General features: G+C 57.6%; 1 protein-coding gene across 1 annotated transcript; it reads right to left on the bottom strand.

The window, feature by feature from the left end:
- Window positions 1-91: 91 nt before the first annotated feature.
- On the bottom strand, window positions 92-21,391 carry ESPL1 (extra spindle pole bodies like 1, separase). The gene is made up of 33 exons (XM_072919601.1): window positions 21,325-21,391; window positions 20,753-20,874; window positions 19,680-20,260; window positions 18,667-19,417; window positions 18,069-18,209; window positions 17,514-17,634; window positions 16,985-17,121; window positions 16,437-16,547; window positions 16,184-16,278; window positions 15,500-15,826; window positions 15,041-15,200; window positions 14,687-14,810; window positions 14,178-14,317; window positions 13,506-13,640; window positions 12,432-12,980; window positions 12,001-12,217; window positions 11,429-11,560; window positions 10,905-11,061; window positions 10,171-10,280; window positions 8,290-9,776; window positions 7,217-7,925; window positions 7,067-7,138; window positions 6,365-6,614; window positions 5,571-5,788; window positions 5,109-5,236; window positions 4,562-4,684; window positions 3,912-4,073; window positions 3,468-3,629; window positions 3,175-3,279; window positions 2,907-3,019; window positions 2,248-2,331; window positions 1,526-1,690; window positions 92-1,310 (listed from the first exon to the last, which is right to left on the bottom strand). Exons 2-33 carry the CDS (start codon window positions 20,843-20,845, stop codon window positions 1,109-1,111), a joined length of 8,061 nt encoding a protein of 2,686 aa, XP_072775702.1. The 5' UTR covers window positions 20,846-20,874; window positions 21,325-21,391; the 3' UTR covers window positions 92-1,108.
- Window positions 21,392-24,654: the final 3,263 nt, after the last annotated feature.

Genomic DNA, 24,654 nt, shown 5'->3' with positions numbered 1-24,654 from the left:
CCGCCCCCTGGCGGCGCGGAGGACCGAGCTAGACAGCGCCCCCTGGCGGCGCGGAGGATTTGGGGGGGGTTCAGAGGAAAACTTTTGGGGAACTCCAGGAAAAATTTGGGGCTCCAGGAGAGATTTGGGGAGTTCATGAGAGATTTGGGGGGGTCCAGGAGAAATTTGGGGGGGTCAGGGGGATTTTTTTGGGGATTCAGGGTAATTTTGGGGGGGATTTTTTGGGGGGCTCCAGGAGAAAGTTGGGGGTGCAGCAGAAATTTGGGGGTGCAGCAGCTTTATTGTTGTGAAACAGGCAAATAAAAGCAAATTTTGTTCCAAAATTTGGTTAAAATCTCATAAAAATCCAAGCGGATCCAACCCCTCCCACCCCCAACCTCCCCCATCCCTTCAGACACCCCAAAAATCCCCACGGGGGTGGGGGAACCCCAAAAACAACTGGGAACCCCCCGAAAATGCACATCAGGTAATGGGGGGGACCCCAAAAATGTCAAAGGGAACCCAAAGGGACCCCAAATCTTCCTGCCAACCAATGGGGGACCCCAAAAACACCAAAGGGACCCTGAAAATGCCAAAAGGGACCCCAAATCTTCCCTCCAACCAATGGAGGGACCCAAAAGACGACAAAGGGACCCCAAAAATGCCAAAGGGGACCCAAAGGGACCCCAAATCTTCCCTCCAATCAATGGGGGACCCCAAAAACACCAAAGGGACCCCAAAAATGCCAAAAGTCCCAAAGGGACCCCAAACCCTCACTCCTGACAATGGGGGAACCCCAAGGATGCCAAAGGGACCGCAAAAGCTCCAAAGGGACCCCAAAAACCACTAAAGGGACCCCAAAAGGACCCCAAAAAGCCAAAAGGGACCCCAGAGATGACAAAGGGACCCCAAACCCTCACTGCTGACAATGGGGGAACCCCAAAGATGCCAAAGGGACCCCAAAAGCCCCAAAGGCACCCCAAAGATGCCAAAGGGACCCCAAAAGCCCCAAAGGGACCCCAAACCCTCACTGCTGACAATGGGGGAACCCCAAAGATGCCAAAGGGACTCCAAAAGCCCCAAAGGGACCCCAAAAGCCCCAAAGGGACCCCAAAAGCCCCTGAACCCCTCAGCGCAGGCACACCGGGAGCCCGTAGGCCACGGGCGCGGCCCCGATCAGGGATTTGAGTCTGGGGGCGCCCCGGGCCTGGGCCAGCTGGGCCAGCAGGGGGGTCCCGGGGCCGCCCCCCAGCCACCCCCGCAGCAGCGCCCACGCCAGCCGGTCCAGGTCCCGGTCTGTGACGTCCCACAGCGTGCCCAGAGCCAGCGGGCTGGGGAACCCCAAAAATCAGCGTTAGAGACATCCCAAATAGAGAGAGAAACCCCAAATAGAGACCCCAAATACAGACCCCAAATAGAGAGAGAAATCCCAAACCCCAGCTCTCAAATCCCAAACCCCAAACCCCAAAACCCCAGCCCCCAAATTCCCAACCCCAAATCCTAACCCCAAAACCCCCCAACCCCCAAACCCCCAACCCGCACTCACCACCCGGCCAGGACGAAGTTGAGGACGGTGCCCGAGGGCTCCAGGAGCCCCCGCGGTGCCAGCGCGGCGCTGGAGCAGCCGAAGAGCAGCGCCACGGCCCGGCAGGGTCGGCGTGCCAGGCTGTGCCCGTCCAGCAGCCGTGCCCCTGCCCCGTGCCCGGCGTAGCTGGGGGAGAAAAACCCAAAATTTACCCCAAAACTGACCCCAAAACTGACCCAAAACACAGCACCAAACACTGACCCAAAATCAGCCATAAATCTGACCCTAAATCCAGCCCCGAAAACTGACCCAAATCCCCTAAAATCCAACCCCAAACTCTCCAAATCTCCTCAAAATCCAACCCCAAATCCCCCCAAAATTCAGCCCCAAATCCAACCCCAAAATTCAGCCCCAAATGGCCCCAAAATCCAGCCCCAAACCCCCCCAAAATCCAACTCCAAATCCCCCCAAATCCAACCTCAAATCAGACCCAAATCCCTCAAAATCCAACCCCAAATCCAATCCCAAATTATTCCCAAATGACCCCAAAATCCAACCCAAAATCAGCCCCAAATTTCCCCCAAATCCAACCCCAAATCCTCCCAAAATCAGCCCTAAATCCCTTCAAAATCCAAACCCAAATCAAACCCCTAACCAGCCTCAAATCCCCCCAGAATTCAACCAAAAATGACCCCAAATCCCCCCAAAATTCCCCGAACCCCGTTAATTTTGGGATGTCTCACATGTAGAGGTCGCGTTCGCCCAGCGCCTCCTGCAGCTGCTGTGGGCTCGGCGCCGCCCCTGACACCCCGCGCCAGCCGGGCTGGCTGGAAATGCGGAAAAATTGGGAAAAAACGGGATAAAATCAGGAAAAAATGAGAAAATTGGGATGGGAGAAGGGAAACGGGAAAAACCGGGAAAAAAATAGAAAAACCCAGGAAAAAACAGGGAAAAATCCAGGTAATTTTTGGGTTCCCAGGGTATTTTGGATTCCCAGGTTGATTTTTGGGTTCCCAGGTTAATTTTTGGGTTCCCAGTTTGATTTTTGCATTCCCAGTTTGGTTTTGGGTGTTTTAGGTTAATTTTTGGGTTCCCAGGTTGATCTTTGGGTTCTCAGTTTGGTTTTTGGGGTTTTAGGTCCGTTTTGGGATCCCAGGTTAATTTTTGGGGTTTTAGGTTGGTTTTCAGGGTTCCCAGGTTGGTTTTTGGGTTGATTTTTGGGGTTTTAGGTCGGGTTTCGGGGTTCCCAGGTTGGTTTTTGGGTTTTAGGTTAATTTTTGGGATTTTGGGTTAATTTTTTGGTTCCCAGGTTGGTTTTTGGGGTTCCGCAGGGCGGTTTTGGGGTTCCCAGGGGTGTTTTGGGTTGATTTTCGGGGTTTTGGGTTAATTTTCGAGGTCCCACCTCTGGAACCAGGGGCGGAACCGCTCCTCGGTGCTGCCCAGGTCACGCTGGGGGTTCAGCACGTAGAACGCGCTCTGGGGGTCCACACCCCGGCCCAGCACCGACCCTGCGTGCTGTGGGGACACAGGTGTGACCAGGTGTGTCACAGGTGTGCCCCAGGTGTGTCACAGTCACAGGTGTGTGTCCCTGTCCCCAGGTGTGTCCCAGGTGCCCCCAGGTGTGTCCCAGGTGTGTCACACATGTGCCCAGGTGTGTCCCAGGTACATACCTGCTGTCCCAGGCCGTATCTGAGCAGGAAGCGCAGCCCCGGCAGCCGCGTCACCGGAAGGTTCCGGAGCGTCCCGGAGCTCTCCCAGGGCAGCCGCTGCAGGTGCTGGGAGACAGAACCGAGAGTCAGGGGAGGAGGAGGAGGAGGAGGAGGAGGAAGGAGGAAAAGGGAATTTGAAGTAGGGAGAAGAGGAGGAAGAAGGAAAAGGAGGAGGAAGAGGTGGAGGAAGAACAAGGACAAGGGAAGCGGGAGCAGGGAGAAGAGGAGAAGGAAGGGGAGGAAGGCCGGCTCACCCTGTCCAGCAGCAGCACCAGGGAACCCGCGCTGCCCTCGGGCTCCTCCCGGCGCCGCTCCAGGGCCTCGTCCAGCAGCAGCCGCGCCCGCAGCGGCCGGGCCGGACAGAGCGCCGCGGCCAGCGGCCGGACATCGGCCGGACACAGCCCCGCCAGCAGCGCCTGCAGGCACGGGGACATTCCATGGGAATTCCCAAAAAAATCCGGGATGGGAACCCCAAAAAATGGGACCAGTAAGCCAAAATGTAGGGCAGAACACAAAATGTGGGGTTAACACCCCAAATCCCAGCTCCAAAATCCCAAACCCCAAACCCTAACTCCCAAACCCCAATTCCCAAATTCCCAAACCCCCAACTCCCAAATCCCAACTCCCAAGCCCCCAAACCCCAAATCCCCAAACCCCCGAATCCCAAACCCTAAACCCCAAATTCCCAACCCCCGTACCCGGAGCAGGGCTGGCTCAGGTCTCTCCCAACCGCATTCCCGGAGCTCCTGGAGCAGCTGAGCCAATTCCTGCTCATCCAGGACGGAATTCCGGGGGTCCCGGGGCAGCAGCAGCCCCCGCCAGCACCCCAAAACCTCAGAGTCCAGGCTCTGGATCAGGCTCTGGGAAAGGGAAAAATGGGAATGGATCCCCACCCCAAAAACTCCGGGAACGCCAGGGAAATCCCACAGGAATCCTTAAAGGAATCCCAGCAAAAATCCCAAAGGAATCCCAGGGAATCCCAGGGGAAATCCCACCAGGAATTAAGGAAATCCCTCAGGAATCCCAGGGGGATTTCCAGGGAACCCCAATGAAAATCCCACAGGAATCCCATAGAAATCTCAGGGGAAATCCCACAGAGATTCTGGGAAATCCCACAGGAATCCCAGAGAAAATCCCACAGGAATCTCAGGGAAAATCCCAGGGAATCCCAGGGGGATTTCCAAGGAATCCCAGGGGGTTTTGGGGCAGGCCAAGCCCCACACTCCTGAGGGATTTTCCCGGATTTTGGGGAATTTGGGGGTTTTAGGGTCCCACCTGCATGCGCAGGTCCAGGCGGGACCGGCATTCCCGAGGGATTTTCCCGGATTTTGGGGATTTGGGGTCCCACCTGCATGCGCAGGTCCAGGCGGGACCGGCGCTCCCACCACTCCTGGCGCTCGGTGCAGGCGTTGGCCTCGCGCTGCTCCCGCTGGATCCGCTCCAGTTCCCGCAGGATCTCACTCAGGGGGGCCTGGAATTGGAGAGGTGGGATTTGGGAACCAAATTCTGGGATGAGGAGGGGTTTGGGATCCCAGTCCTGGGATAAGGAGGAAGAAGATGAGGAAAAGGATGAAAACGAGGATGAAGATGAGAATGAGGACGTGGATGAAGATGAGGAGGATGAAAATGAGCATAAAAATGAAGATGAGAACGAGGACATGGATGAGGATGAAGAAGAGGAGAATGAGGATGAGGACATGGATGAAGATGAGGATGAAGATGAAGAGGAGGATGAAGATGACGAGAATGAGAACACAGGTGCAGATGAGGACAATGAAGAGGAAGAGAAGGATGAAGACGAAGATGAGGAGGAAGATGAGGACGAGGAGGATGAAGATGAGGAGGACGAAGATGAGGACGAGGATGAGGAGGATGAGGGTGATGAGGAAGCTGACCTGGCCGCGCCGGGTGTCGATGCGCACGTTGAGCGGCTCCGCGCCGCGCTCCAGCCGCGTCAGCAGCAGCGCGTCCCCGGCGGCGCCGGGGCTGGCACCAGCCAGGCACAGCTGGCACACCGTGACGCCTGCGGGGACACCCCAAATTCGGGGAAATCTCCCCAAAATTCCACCCCATGGAATCCCAAAAACCCAAATTCCAACAATTCCCGCCCCATGGAATCCCCAAAAACCCAAATTCCAACAATTCCTGCCCCATGGAATCCCCAAAACCCAAATTCCAACCATTCCCACCCCATGGAATCCGCAAAATCTAAAAAATCCCCATAATCTGAATTCCAACCATTCCCACCCTGTTCGAGGACACCAAATCCCCAAACTGGGAATCTGGGGTTTCCCAATCCCCAAACCAGGAATTTGGGATTCCCCAAACCGGGAATTTTGGGGTTTCCCAGCACTGACCGCTGGGAATCTTCTGGAGCTGCTCCCAGAACCGTTCCCGCTCCGCTGGCCCCAAACCCGCGGAGCTGAACTGGAAAAGCTCCTCCAGCTCGGCCAGGTGGGACTGGGAATCCTCGGAATTTTGGGAATCCTGGGAATCCTCCGAATTCCGGGAATCCAGGGAGAGGCCCTGGAGCTGGTCTGAGATGTCGCCTCCGGCTGCCGCTTTCCTCTTCTTCCTGTGGGGTCATCCCAAAATCCCGTGGGATGGGGCCAGGGACAGTGGGAGGGGAATTCGGGATGGGGATTTGGGATTTGGGATGGGGGTTTGGGATGGGGATGTGGGATATGGGATGGGGGATTTGGAATGGGGATGTGGGATGGGGGATATGGGACAGGGATTTGGGATATTGGATTTGGGATGCGGGATATGGGATTTGGGATGGGGATGTGGGACAGGGGACACTGGGATGGGGACACTGGGATGGGACACTGGGATGGGACACTGGACAGGGGACAGGGACACTGGACAGGGACAGGGGACAGGGACACCGGGAAGGTGACACCGGGAAGGTGACACTGGGCAGGGACACTGGACAAGGACAGGGACACTGGACAGGGACACCGGGAAGGTGACACTGGACAGGGACAGTGGACAGGGACACTGGACAGGGACAGGGACACTGGACAGGGACACCGGGAAGGTGACACTGGACAGGGACACTGGACAGGGACACCGGGAAGGTGACACTGGACAGGGACACGGGACAGGGACAGGGCCCGGCAGGTGCCACCCCGAGGCGCCCCCGACCCACCGTGCCCGGGCGTGGACGATGGCCAGCAGCTGGTGGCGCAGGGTGACACCCAGGGACTCGGCCAGCAGCCCCGCGGTGGCCAGCGGGTCCCTGTCCCCGAGGGCCACCGCCAGCAGCTGGCACAGGCGGCCGTAGAGAGAGCCCGGCGGGCAGTGAGCCACCCACGCCAGCGCCTCGGCCAGCAGCCACCGCACCGCGGCCAGAGAGGGGACAGTGGTCAGCGAGGGGTCAGCGGCCAGAGAGGGGTCACCTGTGAGGGGACAGAGGGGACAGAGGGGTCAGCGGTCAGCAAGGGGTCACCTGTGAGGGGACAGAGGGGCCAGCGGCCAGAGAGGGGCCAGTGGCCAGAGAGGGGTCAGTGGTCAGTGAGGGGTCACCTGTGAGGGGACAGAGGGGACAGAGGGGCCAGCAGTCAGCGAGGGGTCACCTGTGAGGGGACAGAGGGGTCAGTGGTCAGTGAGGGGTCAGCGGTCAGCGAGGGGCCAGCGGCCAGAGAGGGGTCACCTGTGAGGGGACAGAGGGGTCAGTGGTCCATGGGAACAGGAGGGGTCAGGACAGGAGGGACAAAGTTTGAGAGCAAGAAAGGAAAAGTTTGGGAGGAACAGTTTTGGGGAAGAAGAAGAAGGGAAAATTTGCTGGAAGAAGGGAAAATTTGGGGGAAGAAGGGAAAACCCCAAAATCCCCCAAATCCCAACTGCTCACCAGGCTGGGATCCCTCTGGATTTGGTGGATCCCCCTTATCCCAAATTCCTGGGATTTCCTTGCTGGCTCCACCTGGAAAAGACGGGGCAGTTTTGGGGTGAAAAAAGGCAATTTTGGGGTCACCGAGGTGAAATCCCCCCCAAAATTCACCTGGGGGCAGTGGGGAGAGCTCGAAGCTCATTTCTTCCTCTTCCTCCTCTTCCTCCTCCACAGCCCTCAGGGAGCCCCGCTCCTCAATCTCAGAGAATTCCCAATTCCTCTTTTCCTCCAAAATTCCACTTTTTGGGGTCCCCCTCTCCTTCTTTCCCCAGCGGGGACCCCTGTTTTCCTTCTTTTCCAGAGTTTTTTGGGATTTTCCCTTTTCCTTCTTTTCCACGTTTTCTGTTTTGGGATTTCCACCTTTTTCCATTTTAGGATTTCCTGGTTTTTCCACATTTTCCACTTTGGGTTTTCCCCTTTTTTCCCTCTTTTCCATTTTAGGGTTTCCCATTTCTTCCACATCTTCTGTTTTGGGATTTCCCCTTTTTTCCACATTTTCCACTTTAGGATTTCCTGGTTTTTCCACATTTTCCACTTTGGGTTTTCCCCTTTTTTCCCTCTTTTCCAGAGCCGTTTGGAGGCTGCCGTTTTCCTGCTTTTCCACATTTTCCACGTGGTCGATTCCCCTTTTTTCCCTCTTTTTGGGGGTCCCCGGCTCCTTCCGGGGCCGCCCCCGCCGGGGCCGAGCCGCAATTCCCGGAGAATTCCCAGGGGATTTTTGGGGCTGAATCCTCCTCTGGGCACAGGAATTTTTCCGGGTGGTTTTGGGGGGATCTGGGGGGATTTGGGGCTCCTCGGGGTCGCTGTCACTGAATGTCACCTGAAAAAAGGGGGGGAACAAAGGGGTTCAGCCACGTATTTTAAACCCAAAATTTCCTTTCCCCCCCAAAATTTTCCCTCCTCCTAATCTCCCCCCAGACTTCCCTTCCTAAACTTCTCCCCCCAATCATTTCCCCCCCAAAATTTCCATCCCAAATTTCTCTTCCAATTTCCATCCTCAATTTCTCTTCCCAAAATTTTCCCTCCCCGATTTCCCCCCTAAATTTCCATCCCAAATTTCCCTCTTCCCAATTCCCCCCCTCCAAAATTTTCCCTTCTCCCAATTTTTTCCCCCAAATTTCCCATCCCAAACTTTTCCCCCAATCATTTTCCCCCAAATTTCCGCCCCCAAACCCCAAACTCACCCTGATCCGGGACTTGACCCTCCCGGGGATTTTGGGGGCCCTGCAGAGCCGGGAGCTGCCCCCGGGGGGGGAGGGCTCCTCGCTGAAGATGGTGAAGGGGGTCCTGAGCCCCCCAGCCAGCGCTTTTGGGGGCGCCCCCGATTTGGGGTGAGGGGTGCAGGGCCCCCCTGGCCTCAGGACAATGAGGGGCACCTCGGGGTCTGAAGCCCCCAGGGTGAAAACGTCCCCAATTTTGGGGGGTTTCGCTTTTGGGGTCTTCCCCGCCTTGGCTTTGGCGGCTTTGGCTTTTTGGGGTCTGATTTTTGGGGGAGCTTTGGGGGTTTTTTGGGGTTTTGGGGGGTCTGGGGTGGGTGGGGGACGGGGGGTCCAGGCCTGGGCTAGGATTTCGTCGGTGGAGCGGCCGTGGGCGGCGGCCACGCAGCCGAGGGTGGCCACGGCTTTGGCCAGCAGCAGAGTGGCCACGGCCACCCCCAGGCCGGACACGAGGGGACATTGGGACCCCAAAAGTGTCAGGCCCCGCTCCAGCTCCTCGTCCCAAACTGGGGGGCACTGGGAGGGACTGGTCAGGCTCTGCAGGGCCAGCGTGGAGTAGCCGGTGGCCACCAGCTCGGCCAGCGGGCCTGGGGGGGATGGGGCAGTGTCCCCAAAAGTGTCCCCGTCCCCAAAAGCGTCCCCGTCCCCAAAAGTGTCCCCGTCCCCAGTGGGGTCCCTGTCCCCAGTGGGGTCCCTGTCCCCAAAGGGGTCCCCGTGGCCAGGGTGGCCCTGAAGGTCCCTGATCCCACAGGGGTCCTGCAGGTCCCTGTCCCCAGGAGTGTCCCTGTCCCCAAGGGTATCCCCATTCCCAGGAATTCCCCTGCCCCTAAAAGCGTCCCTAATCCCAGAGGAGCCCCGCAGATCGCCGTCCCCATTCCCAGAGGGGTCTGGCCGACTCCTGTCCCCATCCCCAGCAACTCCTTTGTCCCTGAACGCATCCCCATCCCCAGAGGGGCCCTGTAGACCCCTGTCCCCCTCCCCAGGGACGTCCCCACAGCCCAGCCCCGCCGCCCGGACGCAGCCCCACGCCCGCCGCGCCAGCCGGGCACCGGTGCCGGCGCACCGCGGCAGCGCCTGCCGCGCCAGCGCCAGTCCCGGTGCCACCGCCCCGGCCGCCAGCCACGCCCGGGCTTGTGCCAGCTGCCAGCGCAGCCCCAGCGCCACCAGGGCCGGGTCGGAGCAGGAGGAGCAGGGACATCCCCAGCGGTGCCTCAGGAATTCCAGACTTTTCCAGCATTTCCTTTCCTCCTTCAGCTCCGGCGAGGCCGTCAGAGCGCCCGGCGGCTCCGGGAGCGTGGCCGGAGGAGACGCCAGCACGTCCAGGGAGGGACCCTTCAGGAATTCCTCCTCCTCCTCGCCATCGGGAAGGGGATCCAGGGGTTTTCTCTTCTCCAGGTGGCCCTTCCGGAGCTGGATCTTGGCATGGCGTGGAGGTTCCCAGAGGGGTTTGGGTTCTGGAATGGGAATTCAGGGAGGATTTGGGGTCTGGGGTCGTGAAGGGAATGGTTCCCAGCAGGGCTGGAAGCTGGAAGGGATGGAAGGGAAAATTTGGAATTTTCCAGCCCAAAAACCTGGATCAGACTGTTCTCAATGCACTTTAACTCTGGAGGGGATGGAAGGGAAAATTTGGGATTTTCCAGCCCTTTTTCGGGGCCCAGAAACCCGGATCCAACAGTTCCCAGATGGATTTTAACTCTCTGGAAGAAGGATGGGAATATTTGGGAATATTCCCAGACTGGAATATTCCCATTCCCAAACTGGGATTTCCCATTCCCAGGCTGGGATTTCCCCCATTCCCAAACTGGGATTTCCCATTCCCAGGCTGGGATTTCCCCTCCCAGTGCTCACCAGTTTGGGGCTGGAGCAGGAACTGGGCGTGCTGGAGGTGGGACTGGCTCAGCTCCAGTTCCCCCTGCTGCAGCTCCAGCTGCGACTGCAGCACCAGGAACCATGTGCACCTGCGGTGAAAAATGGGGGAAAAATGGGAAAAGATGGGGGACAAAATGGGGGGGGGTATGGGAAAAAAGGGGGAAAAACAGGGGGGGAAATGGGGTAGAAAATGGTGGAAAAACAGAAAACATGGGGAAAAAAAGGGGAAAAACCAGGGGAAAAAATGGGGGAAATAGGGAAAAATGGAGGGAAAATGGGGGGAAATTGAGAGAAAATGGGGGGAAAATGGGGAAAACTGGAGAAAAAATAGGGGGGGAAATAGGGGTAAAATGGGGGAATAATGGCAGGAAACTGGGGGGAATGGGGGGAAAATGAGAGAAAATGGGGGGAAAATGGGGAAAAATTGAGGGAAATGGAAAAATGGGGGGAAAGGGTGGAAAATGGGGGAATAATGAGGAGAAATGGGGGAAAATGGGAGAAAATGGAGAAAAAGTAAGGGGAAAATAGGGGTAAAATGGGGGAATGAGGGGAAATTGGGGAAATGGGGGGAAATGAGGGGAAAATGGGGGGAAATGAGCTCCTGCCCTGCCTGGGATGTTCACTCAGCTCCTGAGCCACCAGTTCTAAATGATCCTGATCCCAATCCTAGTGACCCCAATGACCCCAGTGACCCCAATGACCCCAGGACTGACCAGCGGGCGGCCTGCAGGTGTCCGGCCAGGGTCAGTCCCTCGCCGCAGAAGGCCCTGGCCCTGCTCAGCACCTCGCAGTGGCTCAGCAGCGTCACCAGGCGCCGGCAGCAGCCCAGGGCGTCCCCCAGCGCCTGCCACTTGTGCACCAGCGCCGGCCCTGCGGACAGCGCGGTACTGGGAGCACTGGGAGGGACTGGGGACGTGGCACTGGGGGCACTGGGAGAGACTGGGAGGGACTGGGGGCACTGGGAGGGACTGGGGACGTGGCACTGGGGGCACTGGGAGGGACTGGGAGGGACTGGGGACAGCACCTGCCACTTGTGCGCCAGCGCCAGGCCTGCGGACAGCGGGGGGGTACTGGGAGGGACTGAGAGGGATTGGGGAGTGGCACTGGGGGCACTGGGAGGGACTGGGGGCACTGGGAGGGGGGGATGGAGCAGAGAGGGGTCCTGGGGGGATGGAGCCGTTCCCAGTGACCCCAGTCCCACCCCAGTGACCCCGGTGACCCCGATGCCCTCACTGACCGCCGTCGGGGCTGGGCTCCTCGGGCGGGCGGCCGCGGGCACTGCCCAGGACGCGGCTGCCCAGCAGGGACACCAGGACACTCCGCAGCAGCTTCTGCGCCTCCAGCAGGGCCACCTTGGGGCTGCTCCAGCCTAGAATGCCGCGGGATCAGCACGGAACTCCCGCCTGGAATTCCACTGCAGGATCCCATTCCTGTTTCCCTGCCCCCTTCCCATTTCCCCGTTCCCTGCCCTGTTCTCATTTCCCCGTTCCTGTTCCCATTTCCCCATTCCTGTTTCCCGTTCCCATTTCCCATTCCCCTGCCCCATTTCCAGTTCCTGTTTCCCATTCCCATTTCCCTGCCCCGTTCCCATTTCCCTGTTCCCCGTTCCCATTCCCATTTCCTGTTCCCCCATTCCCATTTCCCTGTTCCCATTTCCCATTCCACATTCCCATTTCCCTGTTTCCCCATTCCCATTTCCCATTCCCATTTCCCGTTCCCATGTCCCCGCTCCCGAATTCCCATTCCCGTTTCCCCGTTCCCATTTCCCCGCTCCCATTTCCCGTTCCCCCCGCACTCCCGTGTTCCCACCGTGCCGCCGGATCCGCTCCCGGAGCGGCGCTGCCAGCAGGGCCGGGGGCAGCTCCAGGACGGCGGCGGCCGCCTGCAGCCCCTGGGCCTGGGCCAGGAACCAGCCCCGCGTGGCCCGGCGGGCCTGGGGCTCCTGCAGCGCCTCCAGCAGCAGCGCCACGCCCTGCTCCGCCTGCGGAAACGGGGGGAAAACGGGGAAAAAAACGGGGAAAATGGGATTTGGGGATCACAGGGAGTGATCTCGTCCCGATCCCATCATCCCAGTCCTTTTATCCCATCCCAATTCCATCATTCCATCCCAATCCCCTGCCAGCAGCAGCGCCACGCCCTGCTCCGCCTGGGAAAATGGGAAAAAAAATAGGGAAAATGGGAAAAAAACTGGGATTTGGGGTCGTGGGGGTGAGCACGTCCCAATCCCATCATCCCCATCCCATCCCAGTTCTTTTATCCCATCCCAATTCCATCCCAATCCTCTTCCTGCAGCAGGGCCACTCCCTGATCCGCCTGCAAAAATGGGGAGGGGGGAAAACTGGGAAAAAAAAAAAACAGGAAAGAGGCAGGAAAAAAGCAGGAAAAAAGCAAGAAAAAAAAAAGCAGGTAAAAACCAGGAAAAAAACAAGACCAGGAAAAAAACAGCAAAAAGCAGGAAAAAACCAGGAAGAAACAGGAATAAGGCAGAAAAAAAAAACCAAGAAAAAAGCAGGAAAAAAGCAGGAAAAAAGCAACTGGGTGGAAAAAACATGGGGAAAAAAACCTGTAAAAAAGCAGGATTTGGGATCCCAGGGGACTCTCCTCCCCCCACAAACCCCCCAGCCCACCAATCCCGATTTTTGTTTTTTGGGAAAATCCCTGTTTTTTGCCTTTTTCTGGAGGCAGCAGAGCTGGCTGCGCAGCAGGAGCAGCGAGTGGCGCAGGAGCAGCCGGGAATCCTCGGAGCCTTCGGCCTCATCCAGGCACGATTCCAGCTCCTCCAGGAAAATCTGGGAATTCCGGCCGGGATCAGGGATCGGCAGCACCCCCAGAGGGTTTTCCTGGGATTTTCCCGTGATTTTTGGGATTTCTCGAGGTCCCAGGATGCCCCAAAGCCACTGAAGTTATTTTCCTGGGATTTTTGGGATTCCTGGAGTTCCCTGGACTTGTGAAGGGCATTCCCAGATTTGAGAAGCACATTCCTGGATTTCCCAGGATTTGGGAAGCACATTCCAGGATTTCCCAGAATTTGGGAAGGATATTCCCAGGATTTGGGAATGCCGGCGGTACCTGGGCCTGGGAAGGACATTCCCAGGATTTGGGAATCCCATTCCCAGATAATTTCCCAGGATTTGGGAAGCACATTCCCAGATAATTTCCCAGGATTTGGGAAGCACATTCCCAGAATTCCCAGGATTTGGGAATGCCGGTGGTACCTGGGCCTGGGAAGCACATTCCCAGGATTTCCCAGGATTTGGGAAGCACATTCCCAGAGGATTCCCAGGATTTGGGAAATTTGGGAATCCCAGCCGTACCTGGGCGGGGCCGGGGCAGCGCAGCTCCAGCAGGATCTGGCAGATCCGGCACAGGGAATTCGCCGTTCCCACCGGATCGCCGAGGCGCCGGCACAGCGAGCGCAGCAGCAGGAAACTCTCCAGGGCCTGCAGGGGCTGGGAAAAGGGGAAAACCTTGGAAAAAGACCAAAAGAATTCCAGGGAACCCCGGGAAAACGCTCCCTGCTCTTCCTCTGCCTGAATGGTCTTCTCTTTCCTCCTCCTCCTCATCCCAAATTCCTCCTTTCTCTTCCTCATCCCAAATTTCTCCTTCCTCCTCATCCCAAATACCCTGTCTTCTTCCTCCTCATCCCAAATTTCCTCTTTGCTTCCTCATCCCAAATCCTTTCTCTTCCTCATCCCAAATTCCCTCCCTCTTCTTCCTCATCCCAAATTCCTTGTTCCTCCTCCTCATCCCAAATTTCCTCCCTCTTCCTCCTCTCAAACTCCCTCTCTTCTTCCTCATCCCAAACTCTCTCCTTCCTCTTCATCCTCCCAAACTTTTTCCCCTCTTCCTCCTCATCCCGAACTCCTTTCCTCCCCTTCATCCTCCCAAACTTTTCCCCTCCTCCTCATCCCCAAACTCTTCCCCTCCCCTTCCTCCCCACCCCCCAGCCCCAGGAATTTCGGGAATTCCGGGAATTCTGGGATCACCTTGTCCTGGAGGCGGTAGAGCTCGGCCAGGAGCTGCAGGGAGCTCAGGGTTTGCTCGGGGCTCCGCACCTTGGGAATTCCGGGATTTTCCAGCAGCTTTTTCCACAGGGAAAAGGCTTCATCCAAGGGTTTGGACAGAGCTGGGGGCACGCAGGGGTCAGGCAGGGATGGGGAGGGGATTCCCGAAAAAAAGCTGATCCCAAAGTGGGATCATCCTGGAGAAGTCGTTCCCGACCTCCCAGGATCCCAAAAAATCCCTTCCCAATCCAACAGGATCCCAAAAACCCCTTCCCAACATTCCAGGATCCCAAAAAAGTTCTTTGCACCCCTCTAGGATCCCAAAAATCCTTTTCCCAATCCACCAGCATCCCAAAAATCTCTTCCCAACCTTCCAGAATCCCACAAAATCTCTTCCCACTCTTCCAGGGCCTTCATCCATCCCAAAAATCGCTTCCCACCCCTCCAGGGTCCTCATCCATCCCAGGAAATTCCTGAAATTCCGGGCTCACCGCGCTCGGAGCCAAGGCTGCAGCGGATCCCGAAATCCCGCGGCTCCGGCCGCTCTCCCTCGTGATCCGGATCCCGATCCCAGCCCGGCTCCAGAGCCTGGCCCCGCTGCTCCCGAGCCACGCTCTGCCAAGGGAAATTCCGGGAATGCCCCAAATCCCAAAAAAATCGCACCCAGGGAAAGGCAGGAATCCCAAAAATCCTGGAAAATTGCACTCAGGGAACGCCAGGAATGCCCCAAATCCCAAAAATCCTGGGAAAATCAAGCCCAGGAAAGGTTTGGGACACGCAGGGAACTCTGGTATTTTCCCAAAATCCCCCAAGTCCCAGAAGAATTCCCGGAAAATCCCCGGCACCTTTTCCATCAGGGCCTCGAGGGTGCAGATGTGGAGCCAGAGCAGGGCCTGGGCACGCTCGTCCAGGAGCTGATCCCGGATTTGGGAATTGCAGCTCTGGGAATTCCGGGCCAGCGCCTCCAGCAGCCTCAGCGCCTCCTGCACCGCGTCCAGGGCGGAGCTGCGGGGACAGGGATCCCCAAAATCCCGGGAATTCACCCCAAAATCACGGGAACAGAGCCCAGAATGCCAGGAGTGGGATGGGGGGATTTGGGATGGGGGATTTGGGATAAAGGAAGTGGGATCAGGATCGGGATCAGAATCAGGGCTGGGATCAGGATCAGGGTTGGGATGAAGGAATGGGATCAGGACTAGGATCAGGATTGGGATCAGGATCAGGACTGGAATGGAGGATCAGGATTGGGATCGGGATCAGGATTGGGATGGAGGATCGGGATCAGGATTGGGATCAGCACCCACCAGTCGGTGTGGCCGCTGAAGCTCTGGCTGCACAGGAGCTGCCCCAGCTCCACCAGCGCCGCCGCCCTGGGCAGGCTCCGGCCGGGGTCCGGCATTCCCGGGGGGTCGCGGCCGCCCCCGGGATCCCGGAATCCCGGCGGATCCCAGGCTCCCTCGGGGTCCCACAGGCCCAGCAGGTCGCAGAGGACGTTGTAGCGCTCCGGCCCCGTGGGGCCCCGCAGGGCTTTGTAGGCCTGGAGCTCAGCCAGCAGCAGGAGCAGCACGGTGTCCCCGGACAGGGGTCGGGAATGGGATCGGGACTGGGACTCCAGGGCGTCCCGCAGGGTCCTGGGACAGGACGAACGGCGGGGTTTGGGTGGGGGTATGGCATGGGGGGAGCTCCAACCCCATCCCACCTTCCCTGGCCTGGGAGGCTCCTGAGTCCCCCTCCCAATCCCACCCCATCCCCTCCATCCCATTCCAATCCCATTCCCCCATCCCAGCCCATCCCAATCCCACACCATTCCAATCCCATTCCCTCCATCCCATTCCAATCCCATTCCAGCCCATCCCATCCCCTCCACCCTAGTCCTCTCCTCCAAATCCCCAATCCTCATTCCCCAAATCCCCATTCCCCCATCCCATATCCCCAAATCCCCATTCCCCCATCCCAAATCCCCATTCCCAAATCACAAACCGCCTCACCGCAGCCGCAGCTCCTCCGCTCCCTCTTTGGCCGCCTCTGTCTTGATCCTGGCCCAGAGCGCCACCGGCTCGGCCACCAGGGAGTCAGGGATGGGCTGGGAATGGTGGGAGAGTGTCCCCAAATCCTTGGGAATTGTCCCCAGGAATGTGTCCCCACTCCCCAGGAAGGTGTCCCCAATCCCCGGGACCGTGTCCCAGGGAATTGTCCCCAATCCCAGGAACTGTCCCCACCCCCAGGGAAGTGTCCCCCCACCTGGCCGTGTGTCCCCAGGGCCAGCAGCCACTGGGCCACGGCGTCCAGGGCGCGCTCGGGCCGGCCCCGGCAGCGCCAGGCCTCCACCTGCAGCCGGAAGCACCTGTGGAGCTGGGGGGGATGGAACGTCGGGAAACCGGAGCCTCGGGGGTCCCGGGATCCCAGTATGCCCAGGGACCCCAATGACCCCAGTATGCCCTGGGATCCCAGCATTCCCAGTGATCCCAGTACCGCCAGTACGCCCAGGGATCCCAGTAGCCCATCCCAGTACCCCCAGTACCCCACCCCAATATCCCCAGTATCCCCCCCAGTACCCCATCGCAGCACCCCCAGTACCCCATCCCAGTACCCCCAATATCCCCAGTGCCCCCCATAGCCCATCCCAGCACTCCCAGTACCCCCAATAGCTCCAGTGTCCCATCCCAGTACTTGCAGTGCTCCCAGTACCCTCAGTAGCCCATCCCAGTATCCCCAGTGCCCATCCCAGTATCCCCAGTGCCCATCCCAGTACCCCCAGTGCCCATCCCAGTATCCCCAGTGCCCCGTACCCGCTCCGGGCTGACCCCGGCCCAGCCGTAGCCGTGTCCGGCCAGCACCGCCCGGCACAGGGGTTCGCACACAGCTCCGGCCGCTTCCGGAACCTTCCGGGCCTGCAGGGCCTGGCCCAGGCGCAGCGCGGCCGCAGCTGTGTCCGGAGGGACAGAGTGACCACGGGGACAGCGAGGGGACAGAGAGGGGACAGCGAGTGACCGCCCCCCAGACACAGAGTGACCACGGGGACAGCGAGGGGACAGCGAGTGACCACCCCCCCGGACACGGAGTGACCACAGGGACAGCGAGGGGACACTGCAGTGACCCCTGGGGACACCGCAGTGACCACCACCCCCGGACACAGAGTGACCACAGGGACAGGTGGGGATACCGCAGTGACCGCCCCCCGGACACCGAGTGACCCCCTGGACACGAGAACCGTGGTGGCACTGACCACTGGGGACAGGGGCTGACACTGACCACTGGGGACAGGGGATGGCACTGACCACTGGGGACACAGGGACGGGGACAGGGGGTGGCACTGACCGGTGACATCGAGGAACTTGCCCCTCTCGGCCTCAGGCAGCCCCTCCAGCCCCTCCAGCATCCAGGTGACGCTCTGGACACAGCTGGCGGTCACCTGGGCCAGCTCCGGCCACTCCGAGGCCTGCGGGGACACCAAGGGTCAGCCGGGACCCCAGAGCCATGGGGGACACGGCAGGACTCCCCAGCCCCCAAATTCTGACCCCACATCCCAGGGGAGAAGCTTCCAGAACCCCCAAAACCCCCTCAAAGAGGATCCATCCCCGAATTCCAGCCCCACATCCCACAAGAGAGGCTCCATCCCCAAATTCCAGCCCCACGCTCTACGGGAGAAAATTCCAGAACCCCCAAAACCCCCTCAAGGAGGCTCCATCCCCAAATTCCAACCCCACATCCCACGGGAGAAACTTCCAGAACCCGAAAATCCCCTCAAGGAGGCTCCACCCCCAAATTCCAGCCTCACATCCCATGGCAGAAGCTTCCAGAACCCCCTCAGGGCACCTCAATCCCAAAATTCCAGCCCCACATCCCATGGAAAGGCTCCTAGAGTGGATCCACCCCAAAATTCCAGCCCCCAGGGATGCGGATCCGTGCCTGGCAGCGCTGGAAGATTTCGTGGATGGCGTTGGAGAAGAGCTGGAGGCCCTGGAACAGCAGCTGCGTCACCAGCACCTGATCCTGGATGGAGTCTGCAGGGACCTGGGAAAAACAGGATTTGGGAATGGGAAAATGGGATTTGGGAATGGGGAAATGGGATTTGGGAATGCTGGGAATGGGGAAATGGGGTTTGGGAATGGGGAAATGGGATTTAGGAACGGGGAAATGGGATTTGGGAATGATGGGAGGGAGCTGGGAATGGGGAAATGGGATTTGGGAAAGGGGAAAAATGTGAAGTTGAGGAAAGGCAGGGAAGAGGAAAAGTGGGATGTAGGGATCCAGGAGCTCCAGGAGCTGCTGCTGGGATGGAGAAAAGTGGGATTTGGGGTGCAGGGAAGGGGAAAAGTGGGATGTAGGGATTCAGGAGCTCCGGGAGCTGCTGTTGGGATGGAGAAAAGCGGGATTTGGGACTCCCCAAACTCCAGGAGCTGCTGGGAGCAGCACAGAGCGACCCAGAGGAGGAATTCCAAGGAATCCCAACCTTCCTCCTCCTCCTCACCTGTGCCAGCAGCCGCCGCAGCGCCCGGGCGTGGCCCTGGCAGAAGCCACAAATCCCGGGAATCTCCCGGCGGCCGAGGGGCAGCTCCCGGCTCCGGCCCAGCACCTCCCCGAGCTGCGCCAGCACGAACTGGGAACATTCCAGCAGCGCCCACAGGATCCTTCCGGAACGTTCCCGAAATTCCAGCGCCGCCGCCGCCCGCCGCAGGGCCGGCCCCACGGCCGCCAGGCCGGACGCGCCTTTGGTCAGCGCCCGGCTCAGCTGGATCCCGGCGGCCAGCAGCTCCAGAGGGGCTCCCAGGGAATTCTCCGTTTCCAGGGAATTCCCAGTTCTCAGAGGATTCTCAGCTCTCAAAGAATCCCCAGCTTCCAGATGATTCCTAGCTCCCAGATGATTCCCAGCTCCCAGGGAATCCCCAGCTCCCAGATGATTCCCAGCTCCCAGAGTATTCCCAGTTCCCAGATGATTCCCAGCTCCCAGAGAACTTTTAGCTCCCAGATCTCCGAGAAGATTCCCATCTCCCAAGGAACTCCCATCTCCCATGGAATTCCCATCTCCTGGAAAATTCCCAACTCCCAGGAAAGTTCTGGATTCCTCCAGGGCCTCCAGGGCCTGGCGGTGCCGCCGGGCCTGGCAGAGGAGGCGGCAGCGCTGCAGGGAGAGCTCCAGGAAGCACAGGGAATGCCGGAGATCCGGGGGCTGATCCCGAGCCTCCTGCCGCAGAGCATCCAGCAGGAATTCCTGCAGCTGCCTGGGGGAGAGGGAAAATTTAACACAGTGAAAATGTCATTTAAGAGAGTGAAAATTTCATTGAATTTTGAATTTTTTGGAATTGAAATTTAAATTTTTTGGCGGTGAATTTTGAATTTTTTGGCAGTGAATTTTGAATTTTTTGGAGGTGAATTTTGAATTTTTTTGGCGGTGAATTTTGAATTTTTTGGTGATGAATTTTGAATTTTCTGGCGATGAATTTTGAACTTTTTGGAGGAGAATAAATTAAGTTTCCTGCTCACCTGGCCAGGAAGAGCGGGCACGCCGCCCGCTGGCTCCGGTAGAGTGCGGCGGCCGTGGCCGCGTGCCGGGCGGTGGCCGAGGTGAGGAACGGCGGCCGGAACGATTCCGGCGTTGGCCATTCCCGATCCCGGCATTCCAACAGCACCAGGAACCGCAGCGCTCTCATCCTGGCCACCAACTCCGCCCTGCCTTCCTCGCGTGGCCGTTCCGGCCCGGCCAAATTTGGGGCAGCTCTCCAGAGCACCCCGAAGGCGCCGCTGGCCACGGCGGCCCAATCGTCGTCGCGGTGGCCACACCGGAGCCGCGCCCGCAGCAGCTCGGCCGCGCTCCAGGCGTGGTGTCCCGCCCACGCCGCAGCGTTCCGCAGCACGTGGAATAAAATCTTCTCCAGGTAGAGCTGCGGAGGGTCGGGCAGGAGGCTCAGGTACCCTTGGGTGGCCTCCTGGGCGAGGGCGAGCAGCCGGGCGCCGTGGGCCGGCGAGCCGCCGGGCCGGGCCAGCTCGGCCACACAGGAGCGCAGGGCGCGGTCGCAGGCGGCCAGGCGGCGGGAGCGGGGCAGAGAGGGGTTCTGGAGGCTTTCCTGGGGGGAAAAGAGGGAATCGGGGTTATTTTCTGGGAAAAGGGGGATTTGGGATCAGAGCTGGGATCGTCAGAGTGAATTTCCTTCGAAAAGAGGGATTTGGGATCAGAGCTGGGATCCTCAGGGTGAATTTCCTGGGAAAAAAAAGATTTAGGGTCAGGATAGAGAACCTTGAGGGGCATTTCCTGGGAAAAGAGGGATTTGAGATCAGAGCTAAAACCCTCAGGGGGCATTTCCTGGGAAAAGAGGGATTTGGGGTCAGCAGGGATCCTCAGAGTGAATTTCCTGGGAAAAGAGGGATTTGGGATCAGGATAGGGATCCTCAAGGATTATTTCCTGTGAAAAAAAGGGATTTGGGATCAGAGCTAAAACCTTCAGGGTTATTTCCTTGGGAAAAAAAAAACTGGGATCAGAGCTAAGAGCCTCAGGGGTCCCACAGTGGGATCCCGAAGTTTTCCTGAGGAAAATCGGGATCAGCCCCTCCTGGCTCACCCGGATCTTCTCCAGGCGCTCCTCGATGCCTGCCCAGCCGTCTGTGCCTCCGTCCTGTCCGGCATTCCCGTCTTTTCCATCTTTTTCGGCCATCCCGGGGGCTTCTCGTGTGTGATGCGGAGCTGGGGGGGCAAGGAGAGGTGTGGGACCCTCAGAACCCCCAAATCCAGAACTCCCAAATCACCCAGGCCCCCAAAATCCCCCAAACCCCCAAATCTAGGCCCCCCAAATCCACAGAACACCAAAATCCCCAAGACCCCCAAATCCAGAGCCCTCAAATCCCAGAATCCCCAAATCCCTCAGACCCCCAAATCCAGAACCCTCAAATCCCCAGAATCCCCAAATCCCTCAGACCCCCCAAATCCCCCAAATCCAGAGCCCCAAATCTCCCAGACGCCCCAAAACTAGACCCCCAAATCCAGAGACCCTAGACCCCCCAAACCTCCCAGCCCCACTTCCTGACGCCCCTAGCCCCATTTCCAGCCCCACTGAGGGTCCCCAGCCCCACTCCTCGCCCCCCCCAGCCCCCCCACCCCTCACCCCACAGCCCTCCTGCCTCTCCCCGTCCTCACCGACCCTTCCCGGCTCCCTGAGGGGGTCTCAGCCCCCCATATTGCCCCAAAATTGCTCAAATTTGCCCCAAATTCCCCCCAGTCCCTCCCCCCCCCCCCGCTCACACTACGCCGCTACTCCGCCAGGGGGCGGGGCCGCCCGCGCGCGCGTTCAAACCGCGGCCGCAGCCAATCAGCGCGCAGCACCGCCCCCAGCGTCCAATCAACGCGCGGCGCCTTCCCCCCGCGCGGCACCCTCACGCAGCGTCCAATCAGCGTGCGGTACCGCCCCGCCGCGCGGGTCCTCACGGGAGTTGTAGTCCGCGCCGGGGCATGCGCGGTTTTGGCGCGCGGTTTTAGGTAATGCTGGGCGGGGTCAGCGTGGTGGGGGCGTGGCCTGGGAGGGAAGCCCGGGGCTTGGGGTGGTGACGTCACACAGTATCACACAGTGTCCCATAATGTCCCATAATGTCCCTCAGTGTCCCTCGGGGTCCCCTCAGTGTCCCAGTGTCCCACAATGTCTCATAATGTCCCCGTGTCCCCTCGGGGGTGGCACAGTGTCCCTCAGTGTCCCTCTGTCCCCTCCATGTCCCCGTGTCCCTCTGTCCTTGTGTCCCTCTGGGTCCCTCTGTGTCCCTCTCTGTCTCTCAGTGTTCCATAGTGTCCCCCTGTCCCTCTCTGTCCCTCAGTGTCCCTCAGTGTCCCCTCACTGTCCCCTCTCTGTCCCTGTCCCGCCCCGGGCCCGCTGCGCCCCGGGGCGCTGCAGTTCCGGCCGCTGCCGCCAGGCGGCGCCGGAGCCCGCAGAGCTTTTGGGGCTCCCCAAGAACAGAAGCCGGAATTGCGCGGATAAAATGTAAATAAACTAAAATAAATGAAAATGTAAATAAACTAAAATAAATGAAAATGTGAATAAATTAAAATAAATGAAAATGTAAATAAATTAAAATTATTCCTCTCGACTGAAGCGCCTCCAGGCACATTCCGGACAGGCAATGTTTAATTGAGTTGAATTTAATTTAATTTAGGATCCATTCTCACCGTAATATCTCCCATTTAGTTTAATTTAATTTAACTTAATTTAATTTAACCTAATTTAATTGAATGTAATTTAATTAATCTCGGATCCATTCCCACCCCAATATTTCCCATTTAATTTAATTTAATTTAATTTGATTTAGGATCCATTCCTACCCCAAAATCCTCCTGTTTAATTTAATTTACTTTAATTTAATTTAATTTAATTTAATTTAATTTAATTTAATTTAGGATCCATTCCCGTCCCAATATCTCCCATTTAATTTAATTTAATTTAGGATCCATTCCTACCCCAAAATCCTGCTGTTTAATTTAATTTAATTTAATTTAGGATCCATTCCCATCCCAATATCTCCCATTTAATTTAATTTAATTTAGGATCCATTCCTACCCCAAAATCCCGCTGTTTAATTTAATTTAATTTAATTTAATTTAATTTAATTTAATTTAGGATCCATTCCCATCCCAATATCTCCCATTTAATTTAATTTAATTTAATTTAATTTAGGATCCATTTCCACCCCAAAATCTCCCATTTATTTTAACTGAATTTAATTTAATTTAGGATCCATTCCCACCCCAATATCTCCCATTTAATTTAATTTAATTTAATTTAATTTAATTTAATTTAATTTAATTTAATTTAATTTAATTTAATTTAATGATTTTGGATCTGTTCCCACCCCAGTATCTCCCATTTAATTTAATGAGCCCAGGAGGAGCCTCCACCCCAGACCCTTATGGGGTTTGGGGCCATGGTGATCCCAAGGGTTTTGGGGTCGTGGTGGTCCCATAGGATTTGGGGTCATGGTGATCCCAAGGGTTTTGGGGTCGTGGTGGTCCCGTGGTGATCCCATGGGATTTGGGGCCATGGTGATCCCATGGGGTTTGGGGCCATGGTGATCCCATGGGGCCATGGTGATCCTATGGGGTTTGGGGCCGAGGTGATCTCTAGGAGGGTCCAGTGGCCACGGCAGCCCCTGGCCCGGCCCAGGACCCCGAACCGCAGGCGGGGCCGGGACCTTCCCCTGAGGGGATCAGGGTGGCCCCACAAACCTGAGGGTTTGGGGTGGCCCCACAAACCAAGATCCCTTCCAACCCTTTTGGGTTTGAGATTCAAACCAGGAGACCTCCAAGATCCCTTCCAACCATTCTGGCTTTGACATTTAAACCAGGAGACCTCCAATGTCCCCTCCCAGGTGATCTCCAAGGTCCCTTCCAACCATTCCGGGTTAGAGACTCAAACCAGGAGACCTCCAAGATCCCGCGGTTCATCCATCTGAACGTTCTTGGACTTTCGATGGCGACGAGAAGATTTGGAAACCCACCCAAAAACTCTGGTTCCGATTTTGTCCCGGGGAGGGAGGGGAGCCGGCCCGGCTGACCCAGCCCCGCCGAATTAACGCCGGGCTGCGCATTCCAGGGTATAAATATCGGCATTGTCGCGCCCAGGAATGCGAGCGGCGCGGAGGAATCTAAAATTAAAGAGGCAGCTCGGGTTACCAGAAACAAGACTCCATTGTGCTCCCGGAGCGGTCAGAAACTGCCGGGGTCCAACGCCAGGGGCCAACGAGGCTGAAATGGGAGAATTTGGGAAGATTTTTGGGGTTAAAGCTGTGGGCTGGAGGTCAGAGAACCTCCACGAGGGGGATTCTGAAATTCGCCCCGTCTTAACAACAAAATTTGGGGACATCTCTGGAGTTAAAGGCCAGCTCTGGAGGCCAGCGAGCCTCCACCAGGAGGATCCTCCTAATTTCTGATTCGCCCTCTCTTAATGACAAAATTTGGGAAGATTTCTGAAATTAAACCTCTGTTCTGGAGGCCAGCGAGCCTCCACCAGGAGGATTCTGAAATTTCACCCCTGTTAATGATAAAATTTGGGCACATCTCTGAAATTAAAGCCATGGAGAGCCTCCACCAGGAGGATTCCCCAAATCTTTAAAAATTCTCCCCTCCTAATGGCAAAATCTGGGGACATTTCTGGAGTTAAAGCCCAGCTCTGGAGGCCAGAATTGGGATTGGGGATTGGGAACTGGGATTGGGATTTGGAATTGGGATGTGGAATTGGAATTGGGAATTGGGTTGGAATTCGGATTGTAATTGGAGTTGGGACTGGGAATTGGTTTTGGGGTAGGGGGTCCGGGGTTTTGGGGTGTGGGGTCAGGGTAGGGGGGGAACAGAGGCAGGGATTTTGGGGTGTGGGGTCTGGGTGGGGGAAACAGGGCACGGGTCAGGAGTTTTGGGGTGTGGGGTGCAGGGGATGGGGGCACAGGGATGCAGGGATTGGGGTACAAAGATCCTGGGGTGCAGGAGATT

Source organism: Taeniopygia guttata, chromosome 29 (assembly GCF_048771995.1).
Source record: "Taeniopygia guttata chromosome 29, bTaeGut7.mat, whole genome shotgun sequence".
NCBI classification, from domain to species: domain Eukaryota; kingdom Metazoa; phylum Chordata; class Aves; order Passeriformes; family Estrildidae; genus Taeniopygia; species Taeniopygia guttata.
This window is presented reverse-complemented; position numbering and strand designations above follow the sequence as displayed.

Bases quoted from the DNA above. Each gene is read 5' to 3' on its own strand.
- ESPL1 (XM_072919601.1), bottom strand. From the start codon at position 20,845: ATGGCCGAAAAAGATGGAAAAGACGGGAATGCCGGACAGGACGGAGGC. The intron at 18,210-18,666 runs GTGAGGAGGAGG...TGTTTTTCCCAG, and splicing joins TGCGGCGGCTGCTGGCACAG to GTCCCTGCAGACTCCATCCA. The intron at 10,281-10,904 runs GTCAGTCCTGGG...TTTTCACCGCAG, and splicing joins CACCTGCAGGCCGCCCGCTG to GTGCACATGGTTCCTGGTGC.